The sequence below is a fragment of the Diadema setosum genome, chromosome 10 (assembly GCF_964275005.1).
Source record: "Diadema setosum chromosome 10, eeDiaSeto1, whole genome shotgun sequence".
Lineage (NCBI taxonomy): Eukaryota > Metazoa > Echinodermata > Echinoidea > Diadematoida > Diadematidae > Diadema > Diadema setosum.
This window is the reverse complement of record NC_092694.1, coordinates 13,569,543-13,590,171: the sequence shown is the minus strand read 5'-3', so window position 1 is coordinate 13,590,171 and position 20,629 is coordinate 13,569,543. Positions and strand designations below refer to the sequence as shown.

Genomic DNA, 20,629 nt, shown 5'->3' with positions numbered 1-20,629 from the left:
TTATTTTTTTCATCATCGACTAAATTCTAAGCAATATATCGATTCGGAATTAGGGTAAAAGACAAACACACCCACATTAGTTTCATCAGCGAGTGAAAATATGAAAGATAAATATAGAAAGACTAGACCTACCTGAATAAATCGACATATCGTTGATGTAAAGAACAAATAAAGGGGTCCATGGAACCTTCCTTGAGGAACGCCTCCAAGTGACGTTTCGACTGATACACTCATAGCCATTGATAAGAACATTATGTACAAAAAATTTGCGATTAGTTAGGTTTTACTGTATTCTGAATCGCTCGAATGCCTTTCCGCGGCTACCATAACGAAATTATTTATCGAGAAGTATATATATTTGTTTTTTGTTTTTTTGCCGAGAACCACAATGATCAACAAAAATGATTTTCAAATTAATTTTCATAGCCTCACGGACACTCGTGCCAGCAGATCAACAATAAAATCTACTAATTACAGAAAAGAACATTCAAAATCTGAAACGATTTGACAACTCATCGGAACGCAACAAATACGTGCCAATTTACAACAACAACTGAGCAAATACAGGCCACCACTATAAGTTTAATTCTTTTCAGGCACTATGAAAAATTATCTTTTAGCGAAATATCCCAGCGTATAATATCACAGAATTTTTTTTTTCTTTACGTAAAACTTATTTATAGACAGTTTACACTGGTGTAATAAGAGTCCAGTAACTTGCTTTTTTTTTCAAATCATATTCACAATCACATGAAAACTAATACACTGTATTGCAAACAGAAGTATGTTACATACACACACATGACACACAAATACACTTAAAACTAATCAAATTATAATAAGCCCAAACGTTGAAATAACGCAATTATTGTATTTCATGCCCTGCACAGCGCAGCACATCCTAGCACTCACCTCAATACAGTGTGACGGTAAAAGTTCGTTTGATATAAAATAATCTTTAAAGAAAAAAAACTTCTCAAAACAAGTAAAACGCAAAATGTTTTCATTTTCCCAGTCTATTCTCTTTTACCTCACAAATGAATTACGATATTTTGGAGTTGATTACTGATTGTATTTTGTAGAGACATCCCTTACAGTTATGTACGTCTACCTTACTTTCGAATTTTCCCCGAGGTCTCTATCCACGTCGTATCAGCTTCTAATGATCGCAGTCTCCTGCTTTTCTCTTATAACAATGTCTAGAGATACTAGTACACAATTCCCAAATCAATTCATTTACATCCCCTCAATCTCCTTTTCCTCTATTTTTTGTGCTTATTGTAACAACATAACGTATTCTGAATGAATGATCAATCATCACCTAGTTCATTTACAATTGTTAATTTCATGATTTTTTTTTCCTGAGCTTTGTGATAATTTGCTATGCGTCTTATACATCAAATAATGTTATGCTCGTAAGGTTCGCATGTATTTTGAATTAATTTGTAAGACAGGTGGTAAGCTTATGCGTCGTGTAGTCTCATTTTCAAAATGTATGTGTTTTTTATTACGTGTCATGTGAAAAAAGCAGAAATAAAACCAAACAGGCAAATAGACAACATAAGCGCTTGGGTTTTTTTTTTTTGTGTGTGCAATATTTACATTATTTTGAGTTTATTTTATGTTCACTACTATCATGTTATGTTATGTTATGTAATATTAGGATATGTTGTTATATCTTATCTTATCTTATCTTATCTTATCTTATCTTATCTTATCTGATCTTATCTTATCTCATCTCATCTTATGCTCATCGTGAGGATTCAGATCCCTTTTAAAGGGATGGTTTTCACACCTTCATTCACATAGTCGCAAGTTTCGTACTCATTATCGCAGTTCAGTGCTTTTGTTTGAAGGTGCGCCATTCTCCCCCGCGGCGCCACGACGCTTTGATTCTGGTAAAAGGTTAAATCTTCTCCCTTCCCTGGGGGCGCCATAACGTCCGGAATCAGGTAATTTCCATCTGAACCGTCATCGAGTCTCGACTCGGAGTTCTTGTCCAGTTCTTTGTAGACTGGAGCAGGGTCAGACTTTGGGTGCAGCTCAGTGTATGTGCTTTCAACAGCTGCAGTTTCCTTGGTGAGAAAACGTCTTTCTTTTATTCTGAGAGAGAAGAAGAAACGAGATGAGGAAATAAAGAGAGTGAGAGTTAAAAATATATTTCAAAGAAAACAAAGGAAAATAAGGATGAATGAAAAAGAAAACGTTCCTTGATTAATTTTGTATACTTGGTATTTTGTATTATTTTGGTCTAAATGTGACCACCTACAACAAATGGATCCGAAAGTCGGGGAAGGAAAATTTTCTGAAAATGACATGAAATCATTTCCTTACTCTTCTTCTTTAATTTCGTATATAACACAACTCATAAAGGTACTCGGTTGCGGAGATATTGATGATTTTATCAGCGCATGTCAAGTGGTTGAGGAAATCAGAGTTTCGAGAAAAACGCCTAGAAAGTTTCCTTCTGACGATATTATCAAGGGGAGGCGAGACAGTTTTCACCGCTTGACAATAGAATGTATGCTCCTAGCGATCTCCGCGATGTTTATTCAAGCTTAGCGCCAGCGGTCTACGCACGACCAATCAGTAGTCAGGATGCCACTAACTGACCAATAAGATCACTCCCTCGCTGTTAGGGGCGGAGTCTAGTTGCGGCGCTAAATCCAAATCTTCGGACACGTTTCTGTTAAAGTTGAAAGTCGGAAAATCATGGCCAAGAAAAAACGCTAATTTCTTGCCTTTCGTTTGATCATTTAGCTTCGAAATTTCGGCAGATGATAGATAAAACATTCGATTACAAAATTATGCCAAAAACAGCTCGGCTCAGCCGCCTGCCAGTTTATGATCCTTTTGTTGTAGCGGGTCACAAATATTATTTTTTTTTTCGGTAAACTGTGCGCTTAGAATCATCTGTATTAAGCGCCTTATAAATGTATTGTATTATTATCATTATTATCATTATCATTATTATCATTATCATTATTTCAAATTAATTTCACGTAGATTTCATGACTTCATGATTGTAAAATCAGGGCCGAACGGGTGAAGTGGGGATGTCGGTGGCAGTTCTCTTAATCTACTCTTCATTCTTGGATTCACCGTTGTCAAAATGTACTTCTCGCCCGATTCCACCGACGTCTTTGAAAAGTATCATTTTCATTTAAAGCCGGTCTGCACTAGCCATTATTTTGATGCCAGAACTTTTTTTTTTGTAAAGAGCGCCATCTATCAAAACTTCCGGTGGCCGGGTGATATCCACAGAACTCTAGTTCTGTGGTTACATCGTTATTTTATACTGTGGCCGATCGCCGCCTGCCGGTCAGCGCACGATCTCACAGCAGCTGTGCGCAGAGCCGAGAGAACATACACAAGCAGTGCATGATATGGTGGGGTACCGAGAGCCCAGCCCGGCCCGCCCGGCGCGGCCTCGATCTTTCGGCCGCTCGCGAGGGAACGGGTTACTTGTCGAGAGAGAGATCACGACAATCCACTCACTCAGCCCAATGACCTACTCGCTATACGTCAGCGCAGCTCGCATCTTCTCCCACTGGATCCAGCATTTACCAAGTCGTATACGCGACATAATCGCAGATTGAAGTTCGACACAACGATCAGAATGAACGATTTGAGTGTTGAAGACAGTGTTTGAAAGCACCGAACAGATCGCGAAGTGATAAGTGACAACGTATAATGGTACGTACCATGGTACTATGGTACGTACCATGGTACTATGGTACGTACCATGGTACTATGGTACGTGGGACATATACGTATGCACTGGACTGCGCAAGATAATGCAGGATCGAAGCGAGCCGCTGCGCTGCTAGGCCATCCCCTACGTTTACGGGAACCTGGTGATCTGTGTGTTAAGTCTATGGGAATATCAGAATTCAGTATGGAACGGGTTAATTGCTGCACGCCGCTCGGCATTATGGGAGAAATGCTGGGCACCACAGAGAAAAATGAGCCTTATGATGGCGCTAGACATGTTTCTTTCCAGTGCAGACCCACTTTAAACAAAGTGAAATATTCGCATCGTAATGGTTACAGACAATTCAAGTATCATCATATTTATCGCTACTGCAATTATGTGTTTGTTTGCACTTAAGCAGTACCCGCTATTTTCATTTCATGACTTTCAATCTAATACGTTATTGTGGTCATTTATGCTGAAAGTCACATCGGAAGAAAAAAAAAAAGAAATGACAGGATTTCAATTAACTGTAAATTGCTTTAAAAAAACCATGAAAACAAACAAAAAAATCCTTACCTTCGATTAAGGAGAAATATGATCATTGACAAAACAACCGTAATGCATGCTATGAGCGCGACCCCCAAAGTTATAGCTCCGACACACATTGGCGTCTTGACTAAAGTTGGAACTGCGAATCAGAAAGGAAAGAATTGTCAGGCGTCACGGCTTTACTCACTGTTTACACTGCACTACAATAATTGATTTACAAACGTCAAATTTCAAGGCTGTATGAAGTGCATGTCAGTACCAGTAGTCCACGTAAATCTCCTAGTGAACCGTACAAAACGTTGTCTCGAAATGCCGGGTTTTTTTTTATCCTGATATGAATAAAAGAAAGGTGTATTCCTGGCACTCAATTCGTGCAATTATTTGGGAAATCCTGTTTCTGGTTGTAGTTATGCCTTTGTGTATGAACAAATCCGTAAGATGCAAAAATTGTGAGGTGATGACATCTTCAGCTCTCATCTGTCAATTTCCATAACTTTCTTATTGGAGATTCAATTTGGTTTACACTTCCACTTGCTCTGTTTGTTAACGTTTAGACTGACTACCGTTATTGTGCACATCATGATACCAGATCACTATATACTACAGCCAGATCTTTTTTGTTAATCTGAACCTGCTGACCTCCATTTAGGAATGTTTGTCACATTTTCATCTTCAATGTCGAGAAACGATAAAAAGGTATACTAAGACACACGGTGGTATAAACTTGTTCTCAATAAGTTTTACTCTGAGGGTATTTATACAGTCGAGTCCTGAATGCGTTATTTTCCGACAGAGGTTTTGTGAAAATCTAACGATCTCTGCAGGACAAATACAGCTTCTCTGGTACCGCAATGACAGTGACTTCCATCGTTTGAATGGCGTTGGTATAATGGTTGCACAAACAAACTGTATTCTAACAGGGTCATACAGGGACAATCTCAGCAACACACCTGCAGATGTTGATGGTAACACGTTAAGAGTAGTGTCAGTACTAGTTGGGTGTCGTGTTGTTTCCGCGCTTGAACTTTGAGAAGGAATTCCCGGCGGCACTAAGATATTAAGGAAAGAAATCTTGAATGAAGAGATCTTTAAAGGACAAATCCACCTTCATAAACGTGTGGATTGAGTAAATGCAGTAATATTAGTAGAGCACATCAGTGAGAGTTTGAGGAAATTTGGACAACCCGTTCTTAAGTTATGAATGTTTAAAGTTTCTGCTCAGTCACTGCTGGATGAGAAGACTACTACAGGTTGTGATGTCACATGTGTACAATGATATAAAGGAATCATACAGAATCATACATTATAGCGTATTAATGGATTTGCAATTTATTTTGATACAATGCACAAGATTTAAAGATTGTGTACTTTACATATTTCAGGTGATTATGACAATGTTTCCATTGCTCTTATTTTGATACAGTTTATCATATAACTTTGATTCATTGATTGTGGATATGCACACACGCACATCCACCCACCCCAACACACACGCACATTGATATTGCCCTTTTCAATAGTGATTCCATTGATGTTTATTATAGAAATATGTGAAATTACAATTTGTATGCAATCAGCCATATAAGTGTCTTTTTAAGTTTTAAATTGTTGAACTAGGGAGTATATAGATAGAAATGTAATTAGTAATTTCTAATTTGATTATTGAATTAGGTTAACATTATTTTTTTATTGTTTATCATTAACAGTGATAATTAATCTAACAATAATTTTTGGTATATTTTAAGCTTTTCAATGTTTAAGTTTAAGTTAATATTTTCAGTTTTAATTAAGTGTATTTTGTAGGAGACTCGATTTTATTGCTGTTTTATATGAATTAATAATCATGACTGTATCTTTTATCTTTGTAAACATGTGCAGTTCAGTCACTGGCTGCGATACATGACTGAATAAAACCTTTATTGAATTGAATTGAATTGAAAAATTCAACATATTTTCACTTTCCTCGCAAAATAAAAGACCGCTTGACTTGCCTCTTTAAGAAGGCAGGAGGAATTATTACCTTTAACATACGAGTACATCAGTGACAGGTTGAGGAAATGTGCTCTTTTGTCAAAAAAATTAAACTTTGTGAAATTCTCTTTATATTTTCCTTGTATCGTTGTACGCATGGGACATCATACACGGTAGTAGTCTCCTCATACAGCAGTGACTGCACAGATTATTCAAAAATTCATAACTTTTGAACGGGTTGTCCGATTTTAACCAAACTTTTACTAATGTGTTCGAATAATATTGATGCATTCACTCAATTCACATGTATATGAAGGTGGACTTGTCCTTTAAGACAATACAGTTCATTCAAAAGAAATCGCCTGAAAAATCAATAATTATGTAATACGCCATGATTATGGAAGCAGTGCATATTTTCATGACCACCATAGTTAGATCTGGCAACATCTTTGATGAGTTTTATGTAAACACTTTCAACAAGATTGATCAGGAATCTTTTATTGACGGTCCGCTACATTACCTTCACTGTAGCATTAAACGGAAGCTCATAATAACTATACTTTTTTATGAAGGTGTCCTTACGCAAATAGAGATTTTAGTCCAAGAGTATTAGTTTTAACCTGGACATTTTTGGTAACAAACTGATTTTTTCACGATAGGTGCAGCAAAATGTCTAGAATGACATACTAAACGTCCTCATAAATCCTTTTTGAGCGTTTTCCGCAATCCAAGATGGCGTCCAAAATGGCCGCCATTTCCAGAAATTCTTATAACTTTTCAACCAGAGAACCCAAATAAAAAATTTTAATGTCTAAATATATGTTTTGAAGCATGAAGAACTCAATTAAACGCATATTTAGAGATGTTGATGCACGCAAGTACCGAAATCCAAGATGGCGTCCAAAATGGCCGCCATTTTCTGAAATTCTTATAACTTTTCAGCCAGGTAGCCTGAATACAAAATTTAAATGTCTAGATACATGTTTTTAAGGATGACGAACTCAATAAAATATATATTAAGAGTTGTTGAAGCACACAAGTACCGTAATCCAAGATGGCGTCCTAAATGGCCGCCATATCCTGATTTTTCTTTCTCATAATTTTGCAAGTAGATTTCAACTGTACACACTTGGAATGAATGTCGAAATATATGTTTTGAGTTTGAATACAAGGAACCAAATATAATACTTATTCAGATATTTTGAAACACCAATAAAGCACTTAAGCACTTTCAGAAATCAAAAATGGTGTCCAAAGTGGCTGCCATTTCTTGTTTTTCTCATAACCCTGCAACTAGGTAACGACGATACACGCTAAAATGTATAAAAACATATTTTTAGACATAACGAACCCAACAAAATACTTATTCAGAGATCATGAAGCACGTAAGTACAAATGAAACCATGTGAATTCTTCGGGAAAACCAAATGTTGCCCCAAATGGCCGCCAACTGTTTATCAAAAATTGCTGTTTTTAGCTGTATCAAGAGACAAAGAAATTCAACATAATGTTCGAGATTCAACAACTCAGAAGGTCCAGTAGAATATTTCCCTTGGGAAATGTGCACAACACGGGTATAGGTTGGGTTGGATGCATCCCCCCCCCCCCCCTCTCCTTGAGGAAGGGGGTGGCCTGCACAATCATTATTTTCCAAATATTCAACCTGAAGTATTTGCACTTTGTCATTGAATTGCAATCATAAAAAATGCTAAACGTCCCTCGCTCGGCCCCTTTCCATAGACTTTGTACACTTCTGAGATGAACAAATTTCCGAGTCTGTCATCAAAAAGTGTGCACTACATCTTTCACTTACAAAATGCAAAAGTTAGTTCCCTCATATTGGAGTGTAATTTGCCCTTCCTAACCCTTCCAACGCTCACTTCCAATATGAATTAAATACCCCTTTGATTAACAATTCCCAAATATTCCATCAAATGTGTGTAAATGATATAATTATTTTCATTTCAATTCAAGTGTAAAAGCTCCCTTGTGTTCTAGGGGGTGGAGATAGTGAGACTATGAATTATCTACTCTTTGAGAATGGACAATCAATATAACACCAAGGGTGCACTAGGCCTCTCGATCATACAAAAATCCCTCCAGTCGAAAGTGATCCCTCCCCCCCCCCCCCATCCTCTACTACCTCGTTGCCTTGAACATACTAGTCTTTATTCTACTTACACTTTTTAATACAAACAAAAATCTAGCATTTCATCACCAGAGCGCACCATAAAACCGCAACCTGAAAAAAAATCTCCACTTTGTGAGAAGTTGCATCACCTCATACACATCCCCCGCATATTTCCACAAATGTATATTTTCTTTCTTTAAGGACAAAAACAAATCTCAGATATTTCGCCAAAATGGTAGCTAAATCTCTAAATTTCAATTTTTTTGGAAAATGTCAAAATGTCCACAGCATGGGAAGGAGTATTCTCTATTCACACTTTCCTGAATATATATATATATATATATATATATATATATATATATTCTTACTAACGTTTTCAAATAGAACACAAATATCGGATATTTCACCAAATTGGTGCAACAGCTCTGTGAATTTCAAGTCTGAAAAAACAAAATTTTCCCTCGTGTGGGAGCGGGCAACCCTATGACCGCGCACTTCCATGATTATATATCTTTTTGCTCCTTTTTTGTTGGAAACAAAAATCTAATACTCCACCAATAGGTGCATTATGTGTCTGAATATCAGGTCTGAAAATGCAAAATCTCCCTCATGTTTGGGGGAGGGGGAGGGGATCCCCCTTCCGCACCCTCCCATATATTGCCCATTTCCCTGAATACTACTTTATAGATTTCCTACTCTATGATGGGAATAATTCAATATCTTACCAAACGTTAGCACTATATGTTTCACTTTCGAGAAAAAAAAATCCCTCGTGTGGGAGAGGAGTACCTCTCCTCCATGTACCAATAGCTATGAGTGTCATATAATATTCTCTGATTTCTATCTATTATATAATTTTTACCTAATCTACACGAAATGGATAAGATAATTTAGACACTACAGGGCGTATAAAAAAAACCGTTACACTTGTGAAAAAAAAATTGTCTTAATTACATTTCAAAATATTTTGATTTTTTTTTCATATTTATGGATGCCCAATAGTCTCATCTATCAAGTGTAATCAACAAAACAATTTTTTTTTTGTTCACGCTTGGCTGAACACTGACGCTGTTTGTCCAGAGTGTGAAAAATGACTTGCGCCAAATTGAAAGAAGATGGAAAATTCAGCTAGCAGTCCAAATAAGTGTTCTCATTCAAACAAATTGCTCTTTTGCAATTTTTTCAAAAAGTGTAACTTTTTTTTTTGATACGCCCTGTAGAGGTTTAGGTGGAGCAATATACTGCACCAAAGCAATTCACTGTCATGTGATGAATTACACATTATTTTGTAGCACATGCACACACTAATTTCGAACATTTATGTAGCACAGATATCAAGTGATTATCTCAAGTGATAAGTGACAGTTTCAACTGGAACTCACCTCATGGTAGACATCAAATGCGTTGATAATAAAAAGGGGTAGCACTATTTTTTTTTATCTCATAGTGCTTGAGGTGTCGAAAATAGACAATGTGGTAAAAAGATATTGCCTTCTACTAGGCTCTCTGTTTACCAGCATATCTGATGGTGAAATGTTTCTCTCGTAGCAAGGACACACTCCTTGAGTGTAACATCGAAATGTTTTTATTTCTATACTTTACACATAAGAACTATCTTGTTAAATAAAAAGTTTCTTATAAACTATACTGACATTTATCTACATAATTGTGAGAAAAAAATTGTGACTGCCGGCCATATTACACGCCATTTTGCATTTTAGAAAGAGCTTGAGCCGTTAAATCAGTACATGCCTGCGTCAAAATATCTTGATATGAATCATGCTTCAAAACATACATTTAGACGTTAAATTTTGTATTTGGGTTCTCTAGTTGAAAAGTTATAAGAATTTCTGGAAATGGCGGCCATTTTGGACGCCATCTTGGATTGCGGAAAACGCTCAAAGAGAATTTATGAGGACTTTTGGTATGTTATTCTAGACACTTTTCTGGACCTATCCGGAAAAATCAGCTTGTTACCAAAAATGTCCAGGTTTAAGCCTTTTTTAATCTAATGCTCTTGGACTATTTACCGTAACACCTTGTGCAGATATTACGTTGTAAAAAAGTGCAGTTTGATACTTCATTGATCAGATTTTTTGTTCAAATAGTAAATACAACCGTTATTACATAACATAGAAACCACGTATTACCCAATTACAACTAATAACTTTGTTTTCAATGACGCTGCATCAATAAAATATCTTTTTTCTTTCCTTCGTTTCTGGTTTATTTATACTTTTGTGTACAAACCAATGATACACGTAAATTGTGTGGTTATGGCATCTTCAGCTCTTAGAGTTTGAGCAATGAGAAATTGTCAATGTCTTTAACCCTCTTATGACGTGTTTGCTTATGACGTGTTTGATTTGGTTGACACTTCCACCTGTTCTGTTTATAAGTAAATTTACGTCTTTATTGACTACCGGTACTCTTGACATTGTGAAAGAGATACCCAAATACTGTAGCTAGCAGTTTGTATGCTTAAGTGCATTTAGGGATTTTGGTCACATTATTTCAGGTTTGAAGTCGGGAAATGAAAACAAAGGATAGCAGACACACAAATGTTCGAAACGTTTTCCCAATTATCCGTTTTCAGCAAGTTTCCTATAAAAACGTATATAGTATATGTATGCATTCCAATCGTGGACTGGCCGTCTTCCAACAGACAGAGCTTTCTCAGAATCTTATAGAGTTCTGCTGGTAAATACGTCTCTTTCTGCAGAGACGGTGACGTACATCGTTTGAATGGCGTTGGTTATGTTTACATGACCAGACGGTATTCAAAAGCTATTTGTCCGATCTATCTTTGCATCTATACAGGGACAGACTAAGCAACATACCTTCAGGCGCCAATGTTACCACGTTGACAGTACTGGCTGGGTGTCGTGTTGTTTCCGCGCTTGAACTTACAGAAGACATTTCCGGCGGCACTAAAAATTAATATCAAGAAAGGAAAGTATTGAATGAAGATATATATAAAGATATAATACAGTACTATTGAAAAGAGATCGCATACAATGCAAAAAATATCTTTTCCCTTTATGATCAAGCAAACACATTATCTTTATTTCATACCCGTCATAGGCTGCGTTTATCAACTTTCCCCTGTTTAAACGGCTTTCGATAGCCCTTTCGATAGCCCTTTCGAAAGCCCTTTCCATAGCCCTTTCGAGAGCCCTTTCCAAAGCCCTGACTGTCTGTACTATTAATGTGCCGCTTGTTTTCTAAGAAGGGACGGCGAAAAGCAATTACCATCATAAAGACATATCTTCCTTTGAGAGTGACGAGTCATGATGCAATGTCACATGAATCAATTGTCTTCCTATCTGTGAGGCAGTTTAGCACATACTTCAAATATTTCTGAGTGGCGGCATGAGACTTTGGCTGCGTTTATCAACTTTCCTCTGTTTAAACGGCTTTCGATAGCCCTTTCCAAAGCCCTTTAGAAACGGCTTTCAAAATAGTTGCTTTTATCAACTCTCTTCGCGAACACGATTTTTTAACTGGCCTGTCACTGCACAGCTGCATTGCGCCATTCGACCCGAGGAGAAGTACAAGTACTGAAGTACAAGACTACAAAGCCGTTTCAAAACAGCTCTGCGTTTATCAACTTCCAAAAGGCTTTTACAAACAGGTTTCTGAAAACCTGTTTAGGAAACCTGTTTGGATAGCCACAAATTTGGGGCTTTCGAAAAGGCTTTCCTAAAGGGCTTTCAAAACAGCTTTGCATTTATCAACTCGTAAAAATTCCTTGAAAGCTGTTTGGATAACCTGTTTCTGCCGAGAAAGGAGAGTTGATAAACGCACCCTTTTGTAAAGGCTTTCCTAAAGGGCTTTCAAAACAGCTTTGCGTTTATCAACTCGTAAAAATTCCTTGAAAGCTGTTTGGATAACATGTTTCTGCCGAGAAAAGGAGTTGGTAAACGCACCCATAGTTATGGCTGGAAAGATCTGTGCCGTTTTCCTTGAAAAAAGACAAAAGCAAAAAACGAGCTGCTGCATTTTATCAGCGTTTCCAAAAGGATTATTAAGGACTCTGAACGGCCTGCTATATAGCATATAATTAAAACACTTCAAGAATGACCCATCCGTGATCATTGCAATGCGGAAAGTGAATACTTACGAAAATGAAATTGTTGATGCATCTGAAGACAAACGTACGGATATTGCTTAATTTGAAAGAATTTTGTGATTAAGCAAACTCAAATTAAAGGACAAGTTCACTTTCATAGACATGTGGGTTGAGTGAATGCAGCAATATTAGTAGAACACATCAGTGAGAGTTTGAGCAAAATCGGACAATCCGTTAAAAAGTTATGAATTTTTGAAATTTCTGCTCAGTCACGGCTTGATGAAAAGACTACTATAGCTTGTGATGTCACATGAGTACAACGATATAAAAAAAAATAAAGAAAATGCAACATATTTCCATTTTTCTCCCATAACAAAAGAACACTTGACTTCTCTCTTTCAGAAGGCAGGGGAAATAATATTACCCTTAACATACGTCAGTAGCAAGTCGAAGAAATGTGCACTTTACTCAAAAAGTAAAGTTCTGTGAAATTCTCTTTTTATTTTCGTTATATAGTTGTACGCATGTGACATCATACACTGTAGTAGCCTTCTCTTCCAGCAGTGACTGCGCAGTAAACTTAAAATATTCGTAACTTTTGAACGGATCGGTCAATTTTCCTCAAACTTTCACTGATGTGTTCTACTAATATTGTTGCATTCTCTCAATCCTTATGTATATGAAGGTGGAATTGTCCTTTAAGTTTTTAATTAGGCAAATTTGCCGTGTAAATTGGGAAAGTGATATTCAGTCACGTTTAGCCAGAATTACGCAACGAAACTATCGTGTGAACGTGATTGACCTCAAATCAAGTTTTGGGAGAGGAGCTCACGTGGTCCTTCAACCACTTCCGGGGAAAACCTGCGCTAAGCAACTACACAGGCTGCAAGAGTGATTGACGGGAACTTTGAAAGAATCTAAGCCGCACCTCCTCTCCTTGCTCTAATATTCAAACTGCAGAATCCGGAAAGCTTCTTCCTGCTTGTGAACGGACGGTGATTTGAAACTTAATTGCAGACGAGTTTCTAATCAAATTTTGAATTAAACAACTCGGTACGTGTGAAAAGCTGAGATTATGATATTTTCCATCTACTGCATGCCATTTTTTGGTTTCATTTTGATGAATATCGCTCAGGGCTTGGGAAAATGTCCAGTTTCATATACACAACCACAAAGGGGGTAGATATGAAAAAGAAAAAATACTGCATACATCAGAGCAGAATTTCATTGAGTTGTAACCTCTCAAGACATGGCAGGAGAAAGAATGGCGCCTATACCTTTTAAGGAAATTGTAACTCAAATTGAAATGTGGATTGGGGTAATGCAGCAACACTACAAGCCCTGATTGAAAAAGAACACCCTGACGTAATATTTGGAACAGAGACATGGCTTGATGACTCTGTCTTCTCTCATGAAATTTTTTCAACTGAATACCAAGTCTACAGAAAAGACAGAGGCACACTAGGTGGCGGAGTCCTGCTAGCCATTAAATCTGAACTGATTGCATGTGAAGAACCACACCTTACAGCACAGTGTGAATCGGTTTGGGCGAGTATACACATAAAGGGACACCAAACTATGTACCTGGGTGTGTTTTACAGACCTGATACAGGTTGTAAAACAAAAGACATGGACTGTATTGATCAACTTGATTCAATCCTGAGCAAAAATCCTCGCAACGGTCACATCTGGTTATGTGGCGACCTAAATCTTCCAGACATTAACTGGTCCAAGAACACCTTTTTACCTGGAGGCAAATGTCCCTCGGTCAGCAGAAAGCTCCTGGACATGGCCCTTGATTATAACCTAACTCAAGTTGTTACGTCCCCTACTAGAGATGGAAATGTTCTTGATTTAGTATTCACAAACACTCCTTCCTTCATTCAAGACGTTACTATAATACCTGGCTTGAGTAACCACGACGCCGTCCTCACTGATATCGCGTTGTCTAGACAAAAAGTGAAATGCCCACGTCGAAAGGTATACCTGTACAAAAAGGGTAACTTTGATAAAATTAACGAAGATATTAGGTTATTTGGTGAATCTCTCACAGAAGATCAAACAATCCAGTGTGAATGAATTATGGTGTTGTTTCAAAGACATAATTTCTTCTTCAATAGAGAAACATATACCCACTGGTCTATCTAGGAAATGCTCTCAGGCACCATGGATTCATCGTTCCCACATCAGAGGGATTAGACGCAAACAACGTTTGTACAACAAAGCTAAAAAGTTTCAGACTACTGTTACTAATACAGAATTTAGGAACTTTCGCAGTGAATTAGATAGGAGTATTCGCAAATCCAGGTCTCATTTTCTGTCAGACATCGGGCATAGTTTAGAACTTGGAAATGTAAAACCTTTCTGGCGTTACATCAAGAACTCTCGACAAAACGTTTCAGGCATCGCACCCTTAAAAACGGTAAATGGATTTGCAACAACAGCCTTAGAGAAAGCTTCGTTACTCAACAAGCACTTCCAGTCTATCTTCACAAAGGAAGACACCATGAATGCTCCTCCAATATCCACAAATAGTGGAGACTCTCCAGCTATGGCACCTATCACAGTCACTGTAGAAGGAGTTGAAAAGCTCTTGAAAAACTTGGACCCCCAGAAATCTTCAGGCCCAGACGGAATCTCAGCTAGGGTTTTGAAAGAATGTGCATCCAGTGTAGCTCCTGTCCTAACAACAATTTTCCAGAAATCCCTTTCTACCGGAGATGTCCCAGAAGACTGGATCCAAGCCAACATTACACCCTTGTATAAAAAGGGAAATCGTTCAGACGTCAGTAATTATCGTCCCATTTCGTTAACCTCAATAACGTGCAAGGTTCTTGAACACATAATACACACGAACATTATGTCCTTCATCGAATTCCATGGCATCTTGAACGAAAACCAGCACGGTTTTCGGAAGAAGCATTCCTGCGAGACACAGTTGGTTCTTCTTATTGATGACCTCACCAAAATTTTAGACAACAAAGGGCAAGTAGACTTAATAATTATGGATTTCAGCAAAGTATTTGACTTAGTTCCCCATGAACAACTCCTCTACAAGCTCCACAACATTGGAATTCGGGGTGCCCCCTTGACATGGATCAGAAATTTCCTCACAAAACGAACCCAACAAGTAATAATCGAAGGCGTCGCATCTACGTCAGTACCAGTTCTGTCCGGAGTTCCACAGGGTACTGTTCTCGGACCGCTCTTCTTTCTTCTCTACATAAATGACATCTCTAATGACTCTTCTTCAACAATTCGTTTATTAGCAGACGACTGTATTATGTACAAGGAGATCCACACTACACAAGATAGTCAGGCCCTTCAAACAGATCTTCATCGTCTGAGAACGTGGGAACAACAACGGCAGATGAGATTCAAAAAAACAAAATGCTTCGTTATGCACATTTCACATAAAAAGAACCTAATTAAGGCAACTTATCATATCGGAGAAACCATCTTGGAGGCTGTTACAGATCACACTTACTTAGGGATCCAATTAAACAATAAATTGAACTGGGCAAATCACATTCGAGGTGTATCTTCAAAAGGAAACCAAATCCTTGGCCTCCTGCGAAGAAATCTTTTCAGTTGCTCGTCAAAAGTCAAATCCATCGCCTACAAAACCCTCGTACGACCCAGACTAGAGTACTGCGCATCAGTTTGGGACCCACACCAGAAAGAATATATAACTCAACTGGAAGCCATTCAACGACGATCTGCCAGATTTGTCCTCAACATCCACCAGAGAACCTCCAGTGTCACTGACATGCTTGAACGCCTTGAGTGGAAACCACTTGAACATCGTAGGGCTGCCCTTAGACTGACATTACTCTATAAATCGGTCTACAATTTTAATGCTCTGGACACGTCTCATCTGCAATCAAGCCCTCTGGAAAACAGCAGGACGACAAGGCAACAATAGTCTATTTTCTTCAGAAAGTTAAAAACATCAAAAGATTGTTATAAGTATTCTTTATTCCCGAGAACCTGTGCTGAATGGAATCTCCTTCCACCGGATATCAGAGAAGCTCCCAATCTAAACTCATTCAAACGGAAGTTACATTCATTTGACTTGGGGAAAATTATCCAAAAAGCACACTACAAAATATAAACACTCCGCTCACTCGACCACGCCTGCACGTTTATATCCCTGATGTGGAGTTTGTGCAGTATCTCACCAGATCACCAGATCCAGATATTAAACATCAGCGAAGTTAGACGAAAATTTTACAATTCATTAAAAGTTGCGAATTTCTGACGATAAAAAGATAAAAGAAAGAAAATTCAACATATTTCCTCTTTCCTAGCATAATGAAAGACTAGTGGACATTATTACCTCCTTCAAAGAGCAGGAGAAATTATAGCAAGTACATGGAATGTTCACTTTTCATAACAAATGAAATGTAGCTAAACTGTCTTCATAATCTCTCGTGACAGCACGAACCGTTGTAGTCTTCTCATCCTGCGGTGGGAACACGAAAACTTTAAACCGTCATAACTTTTCAACGGATTGTCTGAGATACGTCTCCGAGACGTCTCCGAAACCAGCTGGAGCAAAGACTGAACAAAGGTCTCCGAAAAAAATCGAACACGTTTGATAATCGCGCAGCTCCTCGGAGACCAGAGTCCCCGGGAGACGCCGCGGGGACCTCTCCGCGACCAGGGAGAGTCTCGAGTGGCCATCACGTCGCCACCACATCTCCAAGCCGATGAGATTGCCACTTAACATGAACACAATGTAACCAGCAACATTCACCAAACTCTTTATACTTACAGGAAGGGTCTGCTGTCTCATTTCTAACACCAGGAGGAAGAGCAACGAGAACAAAGAGTAAGATGATTTGACCATGTAGTGTAGCAATTAGGCGTTCGCTCCGGTCATTCATTGCGGCAATTGATGGCGTTAGACAGGAGATCACTAAAACTTACTTTTCCTAGTTATTATTACTATTGTCTTGTCGTAACTTTATAAACAATGAACTTCCAATATGTTTGTTACACATTCAATATCTAACGACACAGGACACCAATCATCAGACACTGAAGTGAGGATTGGTTCACTGCGCTGAGTTCGCTGGATACCATCTGCACAGCTGGAGCTTGGTTCACGAGGAATCTCTCCTCTATTCTAATGCACTATCGGTATCTTGGGATCACCATACTTTTAACAAGGAAATAACAACATTGCCGAAGTGCATGACCATAATCGTGAGAGTTGAAGTCACAGAAGAACGTAAGAGGAAATACCCCAACCACACACAGCACACACACACACACTCACACACACACACACACGCAGACACACACACACAGACACATACACACACGTCTAGGTAAATCATGGGCAAAGGTTGCCAATGCGTATAGAATTACATGTGAATTTGCCATGTCCAGCGCATAGCCTGAAATGAAAGCTGCCTGTTTACGAAAGTGAAAGCTTCATCAAACTTTGTGATAGTTCTACATCACTTCCCTTACAGAAGAACATAACTACATGTACTTGTTATGTCTAACTTGACTCATCCTTGGTAATGTATATCGCTGTAATTGTATAGGGAAGACAATGAAAAAGCAGAAAGAGAATATGCCAGAGGAGTACGGCAAGCAATGCAAGCGACCGAAATGAGTAGATTATTCGATTATATATAACACTTAACCAGCTGATAACTCCACTCTGGCATCAGTTATGAACATTTAGTCACTGGCACTGTTTGAGTCAGTAGACATGGATTCGTAAACTTGCAACAGATGTTAAATTGTAAACCGAACTGAAACGAGGATTAAAGATGAAGAATGGAGATCATCAAAGGGAATAGGCTGCATGGAGGGTTCTCGAGACTTCTCTCTCTCTCTCTCTCTCTCTCTCTCTCTATCTCACAGCCTCTCTCTCTCCCTCTCTTCTTTGGAGAGCGAGAGTGGAAACTTTAATTCATGAAATGTGCGAAATATTTATTTGAATTGTATTGATTTTCCACATAAGATCATCAGCGTAACAACAATACCCAAAATATAATGAAATAGTATAGTGGAAAACGTCTGGATTTCCCTGGTCAGCTGTGCCTACAAGACACTGTTCTACTGAACGGTCCAGAAAAACCATATTAACAGCAGCATAAAACCTATTACCGATTACCTTAAAAGAGCAAAATCATAAAAAACAATGTACAGCGATAACCAATGAAAGCAGAGAGTATACGAAAATATGAACAAAAACCCTGTGCCCCATCCCCTCCCTACACATTTAAACAAAATTTGAACAAATTTGAATTAAAAAAAAAATGCTTAGGATCGGTCAATCATTACTGAAAATATGAGTTTCAGTGGCGGATCCACGGGGGGGAGGGGGAGGGGGGGGGGAGGAGTGGCGCAACCGGCGCACGCCCCTTTATTTTTCGCTAAAAAGCAAAAGAACAAAAAGTTAAGAATGAAATGAAACCCGGAAGTGGCAACAGAAATATTAGTTGCGCCTCCTTTTATAGAATTCCTGGATCCGCCCCTGGGTTTAATATGTTAAATGTTCACAGCATTATGGGAATATCATTTCTCACTTTGTTGATCGTGGTTCGACTAGATCAATACTATGTGACCATACATCAGGAAAAAAAAAGAAGAAGTCGCATGCCCTTATTTCAGGTAAAGACTAAAAATTGGTGAAACGGGTCAACCTAGTCAATCTTGAGTTATTTATATTTTCCAAGACAGCAATTCTTTTTATACATTATTATCAAGTTTCATTATTATGATAAAATGGAATCGTGTTTTAAAGATAATAAAAAGTTTTGGTACCTCAAAAGTGTCCTTGAATTTCCTTGTCTTAGTTTGTGTTTCAGGTTAAAGTTCCTTTCATATAACTAACACTGTGAGACTTGCTCGCCCCAAAGTGCTCTCATGTCTTAGTAATCATGCAATTAACTGCGATCAGCAGCCCCATACGCATAGCGACCAGCAGTCCCATACGCATAGCGTAATCGGGCTTCGCATTGTAGCATTCAGGATCATGACAGATTTAGTATCGCAGGGTAAATGTCAACTTAAAATCCCATAAATTCTTCAATTTGAAGACTTACCAATTAAGTTGAAGTATTGAAAACAGGCTTCGGGCAACGTTTGGCTCTGCCTATAGTCCCTTTCTGTTCGAATTGATGACTGAATGTGACTCGGTCGACAGGACCTTAGGAGAGCTACATACAGTACACCGAATACTACAGCCAGTGCATGCGAACACATCACATGCACACAAATTTCAAATCCATGAACGGATAAGATGTTTGTGTGCGCATGCGCTGGCCATGGTATCCAGTGTATGTAGCTCTCCCAAGGTCCTCTCGACCGAGTCATATTCAGTCATCAATTCGAACAGAAAGGGACTATTGGCAGAACCAAACGTTGATCGAAGCCTGTTTTCAATACTTTAACTTAATTGGTAAGTCTTCAAATCGAAGAAATTTTTGGATTTTAAGTTGACATTTACCCGCGATACTAATTCTGTCATGATCCTGAATGCTACAATGCGAAGCCCCATTACGCTATGCGTATGGGGCTGCTGGTCGCAGTTAGCTATGCGTACAATGGGCTGCACGCTGCTGGTCGCAGTCAGTGGTTTCGTACAATATTTATCGACGCTGTACAGCGTCGGCTCTGGTACGAAAACATTATTGCATGATTACTAAGACATGAGAGCACTTTGGGGCGAGTAATTCTCACAGACAACGTAATTTAACCTGAAACACAAACCAAGACCATGAAATTCAGGGAAGCTTTTGAGGTACCAAAACTTTTTATTATCTTTAAGCAGTTTTCTTGAAAATTTATTTTTTCTTTTGTAGAATGGTGTGATGAGGTGTGTTTTAAAATCTCTTTCAAAAAATCCTTTACCGACTCTTCACTTTCAGTCCTAATAACTTCTGAAAGGATAATGGTACCGCTTTGAAAGTTGGTATTAGTCAAGGATAGAACGAGTTGATAGTGTGTGCTCGGTTTTAGTTTAAAATGATAATTCCTCTTTTCTTGTTACAATGGTATTTTACGTTGTGCTTTTGTCCCATTCATTGCACAGCTGACACGACTTGGTAAGATTAGAGCTTGAATGGAAGCTATATTTCAGATCCCCTTTACTACATACATACTTTAGGTTAGAAGAGTCCATTTGAATTGAGGTGTGCATCATGTTAAATCTCAACATTTGCTTTTTCAGAATCTGCCCTTA

The 20,629-nt window shown here is 38.3% G+C and overlaps 1 protein-coding gene across 1 annotated transcript; it reads right to left on the bottom strand.

Moving 5' to 3' along the window:
* Positions 1-1,763: 1,763 nt before the first annotated feature.
* Positions 1,764-17,309, bottom strand: LOC140234084 (uncharacterized). The gene is made up of 5 exons (XM_072314164.1): positions 17,198-17,309; positions 11,189-11,278; positions 5,197-5,295; positions 4,274-4,385; positions 1,764-2,103 (listed from the first exon to the last, which is right to left on the bottom strand). Exons 1-5 carry the CDS (start codon positions 17,307-17,309, stop codon positions 1,764-1,766), a joined length of 753 nt encoding a protein of 250 aa, XP_072170265.1.
* Positions 17,310-20,629: the final 3,320 nt, after the last annotated feature.

Bases quoted from the DNA above. Each gene is read 5' to 3' on its own strand.
- LOC140234084 (XM_072314164.1), bottom strand. From the start codon at position 17,309: ATGAATGACCGGAGCGAACGCCTAATTGCTACACTACATGGTCAAATC. The intron at 5,296-11,188 runs GTATGTTGCTTA...TTAATATCTTAG, and splicing joins GGTAACATTGGCGCCTGAAG to TGCCGCCGGGAATTCCTTCT. The intron at 2,104-4,273 runs GTAAGGATTTTT...CTTCTCTCTCAG, and splicing joins ATATTTCTCCTTAATCGAAG to AATAAAAGAAAGACGTTTTC.